General features: G+C 42.7%; 1 protein-coding gene across 1 annotated transcript in view; it reads right to left on the minus strand.

The window, feature by feature from the left end:
• The window catches only part of ANTXR1 (ANTXR cell adhesion molecule 1), a 107272-nt gene extending 94296 nt beyond the window's left edge, over positions 1 to 12976 (minus strand). The window contains exons 1-3 of the mRNA XM_075117554.1: positions 12459 to 12976; positions 3305 to 3376; positions 2540 to 2611 (exon numbers count right to left, since the gene is read on the minus strand). Coding sequence (XP_074973655.1) covers positions 2540 to 2611; positions 3305 to 3376; positions 12459 to 12610 — 296 coding nt within the window. The 5' untranslated portion in view covers positions 12611 to 12976. The remainder of the gene's footprint in view (positions 1 to 2539; positions 2612 to 3304; positions 3377 to 12458) is intronic.
• Positions 12977 to 14571: the final 1595 nt, after the last annotated feature.

Consider the following 14571-nt stretch of genomic DNA (forward strand, 5'->3'; position numbering starts at 1 on the left):
ATGCAGATGGATTGTTAGATCCACGATCAGATTTCTCAGGAGTTCATATCCAGGTGAAGACATGCACGGCAGAACCAGACACAGAGTGGGGGGAAAAAAGAGATTATGCAATGTTTATATAGGCTAAGGTAGCGTCTGGGGAGATAGCTTTCTAAGGATGTGGAAAATAGAGCAGATGTGTTCCCAGTGTTCCCACAGCCTGGGGAAAGCACCACAAAAGCAGCATTTCCTAAGTCGCTATCCATACATTTCTTTCTAAACAAATATTCCCTGTGCAACCCTGGTGAAACTTCTGATGCAGAAGCAGAGCAGCTGACTTGCACCTGGCTCACTTTCCTAACTTATGCTTGCTGACTTGACTATACCACTGTAATCAAACATCCACAAAAAAATGACACAATTTCAAACCATCCTGGCAACTCCACTTTATATGGACATTATGCCTTCAGTTCCTGTTCAAACTGACTTGAAGATTAAAGCCTTTCCCAATAGCTCATGATTCAGGGTATCTGCTATTTTTTTAGAAATCCCAGGCACAGTGACAGATCAGCTGCCAGCTAAATGGGGTGGGCACCCATTTGTTGTTCCCCTGAGCTGCAGACACCAAATTCTGGAAGCCGAGTACAGGCCAGACGTCTTAAATATCAAGATAAAACCCTACAATGTGTGTGGTGTATCTATAGTGGCGAACTATACGATCTCCATGGGAAACCGATTCAGTCACTGCATGCGGGACCACACTGACATTGCAAGACCGAATGCCAGAAGTCAGTTGTGTCCCTGCACATTTTAACCACTTCAGAAAATCCAGTTTGTGTGATCATCGCATACTCTGTCTCACATTCATGAGGCTGACTGCAGCAGTGCATTAACATTAGCCAGTCTACAGAGCTGTAGCTCCCACAGGAAGAGAAGAGTATCTGTTTTCGCAATAGGTTGAATTATCAAACATTCAAGAACCCATTCTGTGCCTGCGATATCCCGGACTAGTTAGACGCTGAGCTGTATATCACAGGCGGGCTAGGGGCAGATACTTCCTCCATTCAGCTACCCATGCGCATACCAAGCCAAAGCTGAATATCAAAATCTTGTGATCAGAACTATTTTTCAAAAGCGAACACTGGAATTTTAAAATACACAGCAAAGGTCTTTAAAATATGTGAATCCAGTCCCATCAGATGCACACAGTTTTTCCAAAAGGGATGCTAAGCACCCTCAATCTTCACGTTCAGATACTGATACCCCACATGGAAGCATGGGCACAGTAGAAGAGGTTTTGCCACTACTCCAGCTTCCCTGTTAAGAAAGGCCAGTGTTAACAAAGGGACCAGCATGAAGCCCACACCTTGTTTGCCATTCCTCCAATAAAAACCAGCAGCTCTCCAGCCACCTGGCTTTTAGTCGAATACCAAATCAATATCCTGTTCCCAGTCAACATTTCTAGGACAGCTGGATAAATATGAAATACATTTCCACATGGGAAACACTTAAGTCTCATAGTTTAGAGCCTTAACTGACTAAAGATCTTTGCAACAGGGTGTGCTCACAGGGTGGGAGACAGAAAGGGGCAGGGAACAGGTTGTCCTCTGGCGCCACATTAGATGTGGTTCATTCTCTTTATACATATTGTTGCAGAAAGTGGCAGGAGGTGCTTAGGCTGGCCGGGTTTAATGACATTTTTCAAGGTTGGTATGTATGTGGACTGCTCTTTAGGAAAGTGGCCAGTTTCCTATCCGCTCCTCTATAGCAGCTGCTCTGGTATGCAATTTCATAGACATCCAATATGTAAAACACATGCTGACTTATACAGTCTTCACATGCGTTACATATATTTTTGCTCCACGTGGCAATGAAGTTAACAGAGGAAGCAAGAGTGATTAAGAGATCCAGCTCTCCTTGAAGAGAGTTTAAAATAAAAAAAGTCTGTCCCATAGATTTTACTGGGACTAACTTGGGGATCTACAAGGGGATGACAATAATATGCTTCAGAAACATGGCAGTCAAACCTTCATTGCCCCCAAAAATACACCCTTGCAATCCATCCTAAACACGGTTTGCCTATAACATACCTTCAGCCCTCTGAAGAAATCATGTTCACCTCTACCTCAAGACGATGAGTATCAGCTATGGCTTTCAAGTTTGTTTTTATGGGAATGGAGTTTCAACTCTTTGTTCACAGAAGAAACTCCCTACGGATGTTTTAAAGGCAATAAGGCTCTTGTTCTCTGACAAAATCCTGAAAATCTGTGGAAGGCAGACTCCTTCGATAAAAGCAGTTTGAGTTAAAACCCTAATTGTTGACAAAAAGACATTTAGAAGTTAAAAGTGAAAAAGCAACCTCTGCCTTAGAGGCCTTAATGCATTCTAGCAGAATGAGCGTCATATGTGAAAATGGGCGGGTGATTCAAACAATTAAACTGAGAAGCACAAAGGTGTCACAACACTGCTCACAGTGGATTGGAAATCACTGAGCAAGGAAGGTGAAGGAAGCTATGACAAGGACACAAAAGCTGCTGTGCACCTTTAAATCTCTTCTTACCTGTCTTCTGTTAACCTCATTAGAATTGTCCCTCTAGTTGAAAAAACAATGAAGGACATCCTCAGCTGAGGGCTGGAGAAGGAGAGAAAAAAAAGTTATTCTGGCGGTCCAGACCAGAGCTTACTGTGTGTGTAACACCAAATGCACTGACTGCTGTCTGGATTATAACTCAACAGGATGAAAGACAGGAGTAAGCAGCAAAAGGTGTTTTGCCCTGGGCCTCCCTAGTGAAGGCAAACCACGAGGAATCCCTCTAAAAGATGTAAGTAGTGCTTGCATCATGACCTTAACATTGCTAAAGCAAGAAAGGCTTAAGTGCATCCTGGTATCACCATGGAGATGAAGGAAGGTTAGTTGTGTTTATCATACCACATCCCACCCACTGGCCCGGGGGGATTTTCATCCAGTCTCAAGGCATTCAGTGCCTGAAAGCTACAGCCTCAGGCCTCTCCCTGCAGACCCAAACATCTGTACCGCAGGCAGCAGCCAGCCATCTCAGAAACAGAGGATTTCATACCCACAAAAATACGATTTGATCCATGGAAGTCAGGCAGGGAAAAAGGGAACGGTTAACTTATCTACTCCTATTTCCTGCATGACAGAAGCCTGGGGAAAAGCAGTCAATGGGATGATCTGAGAAAAGCATTAAGTAGTCCCCTGGTAGAAAGCATCAGGTGTTACTTGACTGCGGCTGGGAGCACATCTCCTAGCCGCCAGCACACACCCACCTCCTCATTCAGCCACCTGCAAAGCAGCGCTTCTTACCTTATGAACTTGCGGGCCAAGTGTTCCACAAAATGATATATTTCATTCCAATGGTGCAGGACACTTCCTGATCTAGGGAAACAATTATTACAGGAGATATGAGTTTAATTGCTGCTGTTGTAGTTTCCCCAGCCTAACGTTTCGTTACTCATTGCTCAGCTAGTCATTTGGTTTTATTTTGTTTAACGCTCACTGTTCATATTCTTCCTTTAAAGAGATATTAAACCATAAGTGACATTTCCTACTTAACTTTGAAAAGCAAGAATAATTTACGCTCCATGCAAGTGTTTGAGGCTACGCTTGGCAATAACATATGGCAGTTACGCTAGACCTTTAGCACAGCCTTAAACAAATAAACCTTGCGTGAGTGAAGACCTGTCTGCAAAGTATTTTAGATTAATTCCACCAACTCACTTGCCATACCATTATGCAGAGCTTTTAGCTCAAGTGTACTTTGAGAATAAAATGCGGATTATTAAACTTCTCTAGCATCTCCACTGTGCTAGAGACTATGAAATGTAAAACACTCTAGGTCCAACAGCTCAACTGTTCTGGCTAATTCTTTCACACCTCAGTTAAAAGCAAAACGAACTAATTTTGCTCCTCAGGAAAATAAACCATAGACTATAACAGGATCAGGCTATTCTTATTTATGTTGTAAGGATCAGGCAAAAAAAATAGGCTAATCAGAATCTTTCAGCACTAAATGCCCCTTCTGGCATGAATATTCTATGAATAGTGGAATACTAATATTGGGAAAAAAAGTCCTTCCTAGAGTTGGAAAATAAATGTGATGTGTCATCCTTATTTAATTTGTTGACTACAATTAAAAATATTTATAGGGGAAATAACCATTCCAGCTTTAATAGAAACTTCATTGATCTGCAGGCTGAGGAAGAAAAGATGTTTTTTCTCTTCACAGAAAGAAAGGGCGTCTGACCTGACTCTGTTCTACCTTAGATCCGAGAACGCAAGTGAATAGCTCTGAATAGATCCACTCAAGTACTGCACACCTGGAGCAGCCAGCCCCAGCCTGGCTGCAAATAGCATTACTTCACTTCCTAGCAGCATGACGAGCATTCAAACCACATTGTGCAGGTCATACAAATTTCCTTCCCTATTCTTCCCGCACCTGGTTTTCATTTACAGCCATTCAGTAAAATCCTTGGCCTTACCCACTTGCTCCATGATACCTTAAGACATTCTTTCTCTATATGACCCTAATATGCCCAAAGGCGACAGCAGATGCCATGCAGTGAGGACCCTTGCACAGGTACAAGAGCATATGAGCCATCTGGAAAAACAGCAAATGCTCTGGCTCTCTTTGCACAAATGACCTGATGCCAAATGTGCCTCTTTAAAGATAACCTAACAGGCACCCCTGGTTTGTCCATGGTTGTAAGGGACAGATTGCAGAGGAGACTTGATCGTAAGCAAATGCTAACAGTGCTAGACTACTTCTTGGCTCTCTTCCCTTTCACCAGACCAGGACTTGAAATCATTGCTTGTCCTCCACGCAACTGTGTATCAGAGAGGACCAAAGAAACACCAATAACAAGGGTCTTGATAAGCTAATTAAGCCACACAGACAGTGGGAAATTTGGTGTCTTAAAACAGATGAAGGGCAAGGCACATCAGGACTTGATCTCAAATGAGAAACTTAACCCACACTGCATCCAAAGTGCAAACTGATAGAACAGAGACACACAAAGCTCAACCCCAGGTGCAAATTCCTCTCAGATGGATGGAATAACTCTGAGACCTGGAATGTGAGACGCACTCCAGTCCTGTCAATGCCAAATAGTCCAAATCATTTCTGAGAACTGGCCTGGAAAATAAATATTTATTGTCTTTTTATGGTGAGGCATAAAAGAAACACTTGACTTTATAGCAATGGTTACATCAGTCTCCAGAAGACAGATGAAGCCAAGGCTTTGTTAACCATCAAACAAATACTATGTCCTTCAGTGAAACGTATGCTGCTTTAGACCAAATATCCACCTCTCAATAAAAGTGCACCTTGTTTAAGTTTCCCATCTCCTGAACCATCTGGTAGCAGACACGTGGAGTTAAGACCCTTTCACAAGTACAGCCTAACTAACCTTCTCCAAGCCATCAGGTAAGACAACTATACTACACTTCATGTTAAGGGAAAACAGCCCTCAGCCTCCGCCAACACAGAAGCTCTAGCTAGTCCCCACTTACAACAGGACACTGCCCTAGAAGCTGCGTTAGCCTTTAAAAGTATAGTTTCTTCCTCTCCTTCATTATAAGCCTCTGAACAAAAGCTGATCATCACTTAAAATGACTACTGCAGCCAGGCAGCTGGGAATGAGATCCGGCCACAGAGCACAAAAGGTATGTAGGTCGTCATCTAAAACTCCTGTCATTTTCCATGGCTCTGAGAAGTCATGCATTTTTTGAAGAAAGCATTTACCAGAATAAAGGTTAAAAACCAATAGCTCAGTTCAGTGATGTGCAGGTCAATAGCACATCCTGTTTAAGTGTTTGCCTTTCAACTGTTGTTTCACTGGTTTTAAATTGTTTGAGATTTTTTTTCAGGTAAGCAGTGCTTCTTCACACACATCTGCTGCACTGCCCCCCCTTCATCATCCTCACTCTGTTCTCCCACTAACAGTCCCATCTTTATGCCCTCTGGAACAAAACTCCAAGCATCTGAAGTTACAGCTCTTTTTCCGTGAAACCTTCCCACATATCTATTAACACACAAGAGGAACAACCTGAAGTTCAAGAGCAGCAGAATGTTAAATGTCTATTTTAAGGAAACTTCTTACCATTGCTACAATCACAAAAACAAACCCACTTCATCCTACAAAAGACAGACAGTTTCTGCTTTCAGTTCCAAAGGCACTGAAGTGGGACAACTGGAACAGTCTACAAGCCATTCATTCTTTGTCTCTACCAGAGCAAGCTATAAAAGGGTCCCAAAATAAAGGCTCACACTTTTGCTGACCATATGTTGGTCCCTCTAGCACAGAAAGTTTTCCATCTGTAGCTAGACAGCTTGCAGCCTACTTGCAGTTAATTCCTCCATCTAGTCAAGCCCAGGTTTCAGTGGCTATCAGTGCCCAGATCTGCATTTAGAAAAAAGCACGCCTGTAATACATAAAATATACATAAATACTTCTGAAACACACTTCAGACTTGTTACAGTCTTCACTTGGCATAAAATGGACAAAACCAATAAAACTAACTCTTTTGAGGTCAACAGAAGGTTTATAAAATCAGCATTAGCTTACAGCTTTCAACTGTGTTAGTCAGAAGCTCCACAGTAAAAGACACTTGTCACTTGTAAGCTGAGGCAGGGCAGGAACTCTTAGTAGGATGACTATTTCTAAAGCCTAACTGTAAGACAATAAAAGCCAAATTTAAAATCGTAACCTCTTCATATTCCTGAAGAGAAACAAGATGATCAGTGAGCCAACACTCTGCAGCTGAATGGTTGATGCTATAAACCTGCAATTTAAGAAAAAGCTCATCCTGAGGATGCCAAATTCTCTTGCTGGAGAAAAGCCCAATAAATGGAAATTAAGACTAAGTAAACCATTATGCCTTTAACAACAGAATGATACATTCTGTGGTCAGCTGCGCCGGAATTTTGTACATCTAAACTAAATCCGAGGGTGAGAGAGGATCAGTTGTCCAGTGGTTCCAGGCACAGAGAGCCACGCTCTGGCGAAACCCTGCCCTCCAGCAGTTGCTTTTCTCCTACTCACTGGGGCAAGATGCACTGTAACCCAAAGCAGCAGCAAGTCAAACCTCCTTACAATTTGACTTCCTTGTACTGTTCAGACTCCTTATTTCCATTTCTGTCATTGCACCTTCTCAGAATAGCCATAGCTTTATTTAATTCACAAACTATGAGAAAACAGATTACAGCCCACAAATTCTTATACACAGACTTCACATGTGCACTGCAGCTGACAGAAGAACTTAAAGACACCTGATGCAGAGACTGATGTTGATCCAAATTCTCCTTAAACTTCCACAGTTTTGGAACAACTTCAAGAAGTCTTGTAGCTCTCAGAGGTGGCATTGACCCAAGAAGTTTTGCAGCATCTTTTTACTGAGCTCTTTAAAAATAATACAAATGAGTAAAAAAGTGTCCTTTGTCTTTCCAGGAGCAATTCTGAAAACACTACATAACACAAACATGTTAGAGAGGTGATGCAGTTCTTCGAGGAAACGCTAATATCTTGTGCTACACTTCCCATGAGACTTCCACAGCTCACCAGAGATACTGTCAAAACATTTGAGATTGTCTATAGAGGTCCAGTTCAGACCAGGATAAGCCTCTAAGCCCCAAAAGAACATTCTTCTCTTCCTGATTGGCAGGGGGTATGTAAAAAACCACCTAACAAGGAAGAAATCATGGACTGAATTTACATCAAGCAGTAGATAAAGTGCAGAGTGCTGCAGGAACACACTTAATCCTGGATGTAAGGCAGCTCCCACCCACCTTTTAACAAGGAACAGTTAACCTTAGATCACCACTATCTCCAAACATGTACACAGGTCTTGATGGGCAAGGATTTCACATATTAACTTAGCTCATTGCAATTGCTTGCCTACAGCAGGCTTAGAAGTGAATTGCATTCCTTCGGGCAACAAGAAAAAGACACAAGAATGCGCCAATTCCTCCACACTGCATGCTAGCATCCCCCAACCCTCATGCTCAACCAAAATAAAACTATGCCTCTGTATACTTGCAGCCCCCTGCCACCCAAACCAAATGCACACGCTGCTCTGGATTCAGGCCTGTAATTCCAGAAAAACAATCAAGGAATCACTGACCAGGTCAATGAAGATCAGAGGTTCTTTTGAACCTATTTCTGCAGACCAATTTCTGCAGACCAATTTCTGCAGATTTCAATTTTACCATGACCTACTAAAGGCTTCTATTTCTTCAGATTCGAGCAGCTAGAATATTATTCAGCCCTGTAAGGGTCCTGTGGTTTGCTCTGTTGAAGGGCTCATGTTTCTCAGGGGAAGAGACACCACTACTGGAAGCAGTTCACACAGGTCAGTCTCACTGCCTGGCGGTGCAGGTATCTGCCTGCCCCTACATTCTTCCACACCCTGAGTGTAAATCTGGACGTAGTCCCACTTAAGTCACGGTAACTACAGCAGCTAAAGCTAGATTCAAAGAAACAACTACTAGCTTCTTTGGAGCAGGAGTTTCACTTCAATGCAACTGGTTAAAAATAGATCAGCTGTCTGGCTGAATAGCGAAGGGGTCACAGGAAACAGCTTGGATTACTTGTTTCATTTTCCCAAGGACATTTTAGAGCCAAGTTTTCTTTCAGACATGTACAGTTCCTTGCATGTTTTCTGCACATGGGTATAAAATGCCTACTGTTTGCACACAACAGGCAAGGGCATAGGAAATAAGACTGTTGACATACAGAGGATACAGCAAAAGAGTACTGAGAAGACCTGCTCATTGTTATTCCTTCCTCCCTACCTGCAAATAAATTAATCTTGGGAGCCTCCTCTACCTAACGTTCCGACTGTGCCTGTGTGGGTGTTTACACATTACAGCACTAGATACCGTGTCAGTCAGTGTGGGTCACAGTCTTCATTAATTAGTCACAGGGATGATATTTTTAGAATAACTGGACAACATCAGCAAAAACAAATGTTTGCTTTATGTTTATCAACATCTCACTGCTTCCTCATTCTTCCTTCTTAATGAAGGCCCTATATCTTATCTCATATTCAGGCAATAAATTCTTTGGCACCATCTTCTGCCATATGTTTTGCTACCATTCAGTCTGTGGGAGCCTCAATCCACGAAACCCCTCAGCACCATGGTAACACAAAAGGACATGCTATCTAAGACCAGCTCTCTCAACAATTCTGCCAAAATAAGGAGGTCTTCCCTTGGTATAACCTCCACTTTGAGTTGCTCAGCACCCTGCATGACTAGATCCTGCACATAACCTAAATAGCAAATAGCATACAACTGTACTCTAACTAGCACACAGCTTGAGTTGTAGCCCTTTCCACCTTTCAACTACCTTACAATTCCTTCAGCAGCTCAGAATTCCAAGTTAGGTGTTTGCATGTGTAAAGCTATTTTTCTCCCTTTAGGTTTGCTGCATGTCAAGCAAGGATTCTCAAGAGATCTGGCAAACCCTGGTTTCCTCCAAAGTTGGACCACTGCACCAACAGTGCGACAACTTCAGTTTTACTTGGCAAAGAATTTGCCCAGCTCAAACTGCAGACCTCTGGGGTGTCTTTGCATCACTTTGGGAATATAACTCTGCTGCCTGAGGTCCAACGGTCACGGCATGAGAGGCCTTCTCCATTGCTACCTAAGCTGTGTGAGAACTCTGGGAAGTGATAAAACACATGCAAGTGCACGCACAAAGATTAAGGATACTATTGTAACCCAGCAAGAATACCTGGTGTCACTCAAGCTTTTGTTCTGTTTGTGACAGACGCATCAAGCCATAGCATGACATGATTGTTTCCGAATGGCTGAATACGGGATTTTCCTGTCCTTCATGACAATGAGAAATGGGAGGTTTGCTTCAGGTCCTCTGAGCGTGACATCTTCAGGGAGTCATGTCTCTGGCTGTCTGCAGACAGCCAGAGGAAACCTGGTTTCCCTTGAAGTGCTGACACAGCAAGTTTGCAGGAGCCTCCTAAGAAGAACGTTGCAGGGACCTAGAGCGTCGCTTCATGAGAACTGCCTGTAACACATGCTCTTTCCCAGGGGGTTTATGTGTTCATTTTGAAAGGCTTCTTGTGGCTAGAAACCTGCTTCAAGAGCCAGAGCTGTGACAGGGACTACGTACAGCACAGCAGCTGGAACACATCCAACGGGCAGCACACACACAGGGTGCTAAACGGACTTAAGCAGTCACTAAATCCAACCAGGCACTGAGGCAAAAGGGTCAGTAGAGGGCTCTAGCACTGGTGACTTCCAGGGCTATGTTTGTTGTTTTTACGTTACTCCTTTGATCCCAGAAAGTAGGTTGCTTAATATTTTAATGGCTTCCTTCCACCACTGAAATTAACATTTCATCTTTCAGAATTCAAAATCTCTGGTGTTTCAGTGTCCGTCTTCAATTTCAATAACTTTTAAACATTTCTAGAGCTATTTCAAAGAAAACAATGAGTCTATTATTATCATTTCATAGTTTGCCTGAAGACCTCTATAGGAGTCACCTCTCTCCGTATTCAGGACTTCAGCAGCATTTTTGAAAACATTTTCTAAAGAATTAGAAGGCAGAAAACCCAGGCTAAATAAGACTCATGTTTTTTAGAACTTCAGCTTAGCATCTGAGGAATGAAGGAAAGTTTTAAAGAGAACCTACTCCACCACAGTAAGTCTCCCATCAGCCTCCTCAAAGGCTAAACAATTGGGCCCGCAGCATGTTGTACACACTAGTAGCTTAAATACCATAACTCTCCTCCAAATTCTACAGGAGACCAAGGACATTTTTACATCAGACCCTGATCGTTTCCACACCAGAAAAATCCCAGAAATAGGGATCCTGCAACTGTCAAAGCAGGATTGTTTGTTGGATACCTGGATACACTGAGGCAAGCCCGCCTACTTTAAAGTTTGTGCCGAGCTTCATATTTCCACCCAAATTCATAATCCCTTGAGCAAGCCTAGAAAGCCGTGCCTTTTAGTAAGAGGACAGCACAGAACTTGAAATAAGTGGTTGTTAAAATTACATTAGCTCCAAGGTATAACACCGCGCATCCATCACATTTGAGAAAACCTTGAATTCTGCTTCAACTTTCAGGGAAATGCAGTTCGCAAAAGCTGTCTGCAGTACAAATCACGCTCTGGGTTTGGGTTTTTTTTTTTTGTATGTAGCAATAAAAGCATCCCACCTAATGACTAAACAGCCTAAGCAATAAAATGTATTAGACAGGTTGATCTTTCCACTGAATAAAATAAAAACAATAAAAATCTTTCCCCTGGAGCATTAGGACAACTGGCATATTAAAATACCCAGTGTCTCAGGCTTACATTTTACCCAGTGTTTTGTAATAAGGTGTTATGTAATTCCAAGTCATTTATACTACTGGAATGTGGGAGCTACTGCAAAACACTCAGGAGGGTCAGTCAGAAAGCTTCATCTGCGAGCACTTTTGGCAACTTACAAATACTTTCCTGTCTCTGAAATTTATGGTTAATAATGTCAGCACCATGGCTCTGGCATGCATATTCTCCAGTATTTCCAAACCTTTGGTTCAAAATAACTATTCTTAATCAAGGAAATTAGGAGAATCACTTTAGCTAGTACTTTTTTTTATGCTTTTTTTGTAAATCGTTATATTGTTTCATCATGAAGCTTTCCAAAGCTCAGCACACATCTACTCCACATTGCTCCATCTACAACCTGAAGGCCTGTAAAGAGGCAAACTTACCGGTGCCAAGAAGGTGACACTATCACAACTGGTGGTGAAAAACTGAGGTAGAAGGTTATCTTCAGTATAAACAGTTAAGCAGTCAAAATATGCATTTGATTAACAGGAAACAAAGAAAATGTGACTCAGCATAGAGAAAATAAAGCTCTCTTTAAATAAGGCACTCTAGCTGTTTTCCATCACAATGGCCAAAATCAGACCCTTTCAAAGCGAGTAGCCACCTCTCAGAGCCCGGTCTTTACCTGCAAGTTGCTGCTCCAGAATCTTCAGAGCTAAGGAGCAAGCGGTGCAGAAGCAGACCTCCAGGCAGGCGAGTTTTCCTCCACGTTTCAGCTACAGAATTAATGCCTGCAATAATAACTCTCCAGCCCCTGTTTTCATGAGTGCCTCAACCTTCACGGCTCATAGGGAAATCAGAGGTGACCAGGGTGCTGCCCTTCTCCCAGCCACTGTTTTAAGAAACTACAGGGTCAAGTACACAATAAACTTTCTATATCAGCCACAGCAAAATTTATAACTATTTGATTTCTAGAGCACAATGGGATTATATACTAGACCTATCAAAGAAGTTACAATAAATAAATAAAGCCAGAGTAGTAAGGAGTTTTGCAGGTCCCTTGGGGACACAGTGACTTCTACAAAACTAAATTCCAAAGAAAACCTCCTCGGTATCAGCATATGCCATTCCAGTTCATGCCTAAAGATTTATTTGAAAAAGAACAGAGTAGAACTGACTTACTTGTCTAGAATGAAATACAAATCAAATCCTCCGTAACAGGCAGGACCACCGTTCTCTCTCTTTCCACCTTGTCCATCACAGGCTAGCATGAAAGTTGCTAGGAAGAGCCATTTGAAGCCAAATCTTAAGATGCTTTCCTTTGCAATGGCCATTATATCCAGAGCGGAGGAGAAAAAGAAATCTCTTCTTCCAAGGCTCCTTTATTTCACAGGTTTCTCCACAAAAGCCATTCAATGACCTTTAAATATGTATATATATAATTTTTTTTATTCCTTAAAACTCCACTTGAAACAGCTGTCCTCGAGAATTGCAAGACTTTCCCCCTTGTTTCCCTTGCACTTCTGTTTCTTGGTTTCAGATTTCAAGATGCACAATACTGTATTTCACTTTTTTTTTTTAAAGGGACTTGACCCTCAGTCTCACTTGCAGCTCTCTGAAAGCAGCACCATTGTTTTACAAGAGAAGGAGCAGCCTCCTAACAAATCTTGCTTTGTCACAGACTTCAGAAAATACAGGGCGGGTTTGAGCCCCCCCCCCCCCCCCTTAATTATTATTCTTACTATTAAGGATGGTTTTATTTTTCCTTGGCAAAAAAAGCTCAGAGAATGCCACCTTGTGGTGAAACCTCAAGCTGACTGGAGCCTCTGATTTTAAGCCTGTCGTTTGTGCACTGAACATACTAAACCTGTACCACAGCAGCTTTAGATATGAGCACAGAAGCAGTTTGCCTACAGCAGTCAGGCAGCACTGTGCAGAAACACCTTTATTTCCCCACGTAGGCAACATCTAAGTTTAAAGACCTTTAAAAACCTGGAGCAGCTTCACAAAACTTAAAGTGACAAGCCACACTCTGTTTCATCCCTTGTATTTCCTCAGAGAAATATCAAGCAACATCGGTGCCTATGAAACAGGCTCTCTCCTCTTACCATCCATAGCAAACTCATTTCAGCCACTAAAGCCTAAACCCTCCCTTTTCCAAGAAAACTTGCTGGAAAACATAACTTCAGCTACACTTGTGCTTTCTGCCTCCTTCCACCAAGAACACCAGAAGTTCTAAAACCTAAGCAGGACAGCTTAAAAGCAAGAGCATTCCCCAGTCAGAACAGCCCCCTGTGGCACCAAAAGCTAAACTAGAGCTCCCAGAGCAGGGGCTCATAGCCTTCCCTCTCCAACCTCTCAGGCTGTAGCAACACACCTGCTCTCAGAGTACTAACTGCTGGTTAGCTGGGCAGCTTCAGGCCTCGCATCAAGCATGGGAGAACCAGGTCAGGTTTCTGACAGGGGATGCAAGTGTACCTGAGTCAGGCTTTCAAGCTATTCTTTGTTGCTTAAAGAGTTAAATTTATCTTTAAAAACTTCTTAGCAAAAGCAAACAATCTGAGGGAACACTGGGAAATGCAGCAGGATAGGTTCCAAGGGAAAACACCCAACAACATGATAACAGATTTTGACAGAAGTGGAAACATCTGGATTACAAATTAGCCAGGCACCTTGCTGCATTGATGATTAAAACCTTGGGAATATTCTCCCTCCCACACCTGGCTATGCCTGGCAAACACACCAGCTCCATCACCTCCAATGTGAATAATACATGGGCAAATGGTGCCTCCTCAGTCCTGCTGCCAAATCCTGACCAGACCTGAAGAAGTGGAGATCCCTTGGAAGCAAAAGCTTCTCTAGAGCTAGACAGGAGCAGAACCAGGTGTTTTGTAGATGGATATTTGGAGCTTCCATACCTAAACTCAAGGGGAGATGAGAGAGTGGGTGTGTCTTTCATGTTATCTCTTATTTTTATCTCTTAGTCTGCAAGGAAACTAGTAACACAGCCCATTACTCATAGGCAAGAGACCTGTGTCAGGGTACCAGGCCTTTTACAACAAACAGAAACAAGGCACAGCGTGAGGAATGTGTATGAGAGCCTTTTGCTGAGGCAGCTGTGATACTGCCCAAGCTGCGGGTGAGCACCTGCACCAGCCCTGGACAGGCAAAATGTGAGAGCAGCTGCTTCATTCTGGTAGTTGTGAAAAAGAGGCAGAGCTGCCACCTGCTAGTCTGTATATCTGAGCGCTTAAATCCTGTGAGAGGAGGCTGCTGGGAGCTCTCAGTGCTGAGC

Source organism: Phalacrocorax aristotelis, chromosome 24 (assembly GCF_949628215.1).
Source record: "Phalacrocorax aristotelis chromosome 24, bGulAri2.1, whole genome shotgun sequence".
Classification (NCBI taxonomy): domain Eukaryota; kingdom Metazoa; phylum Chordata; class Aves; order Suliformes; family Phalacrocoracidae; genus Phalacrocorax; species Phalacrocorax aristotelis.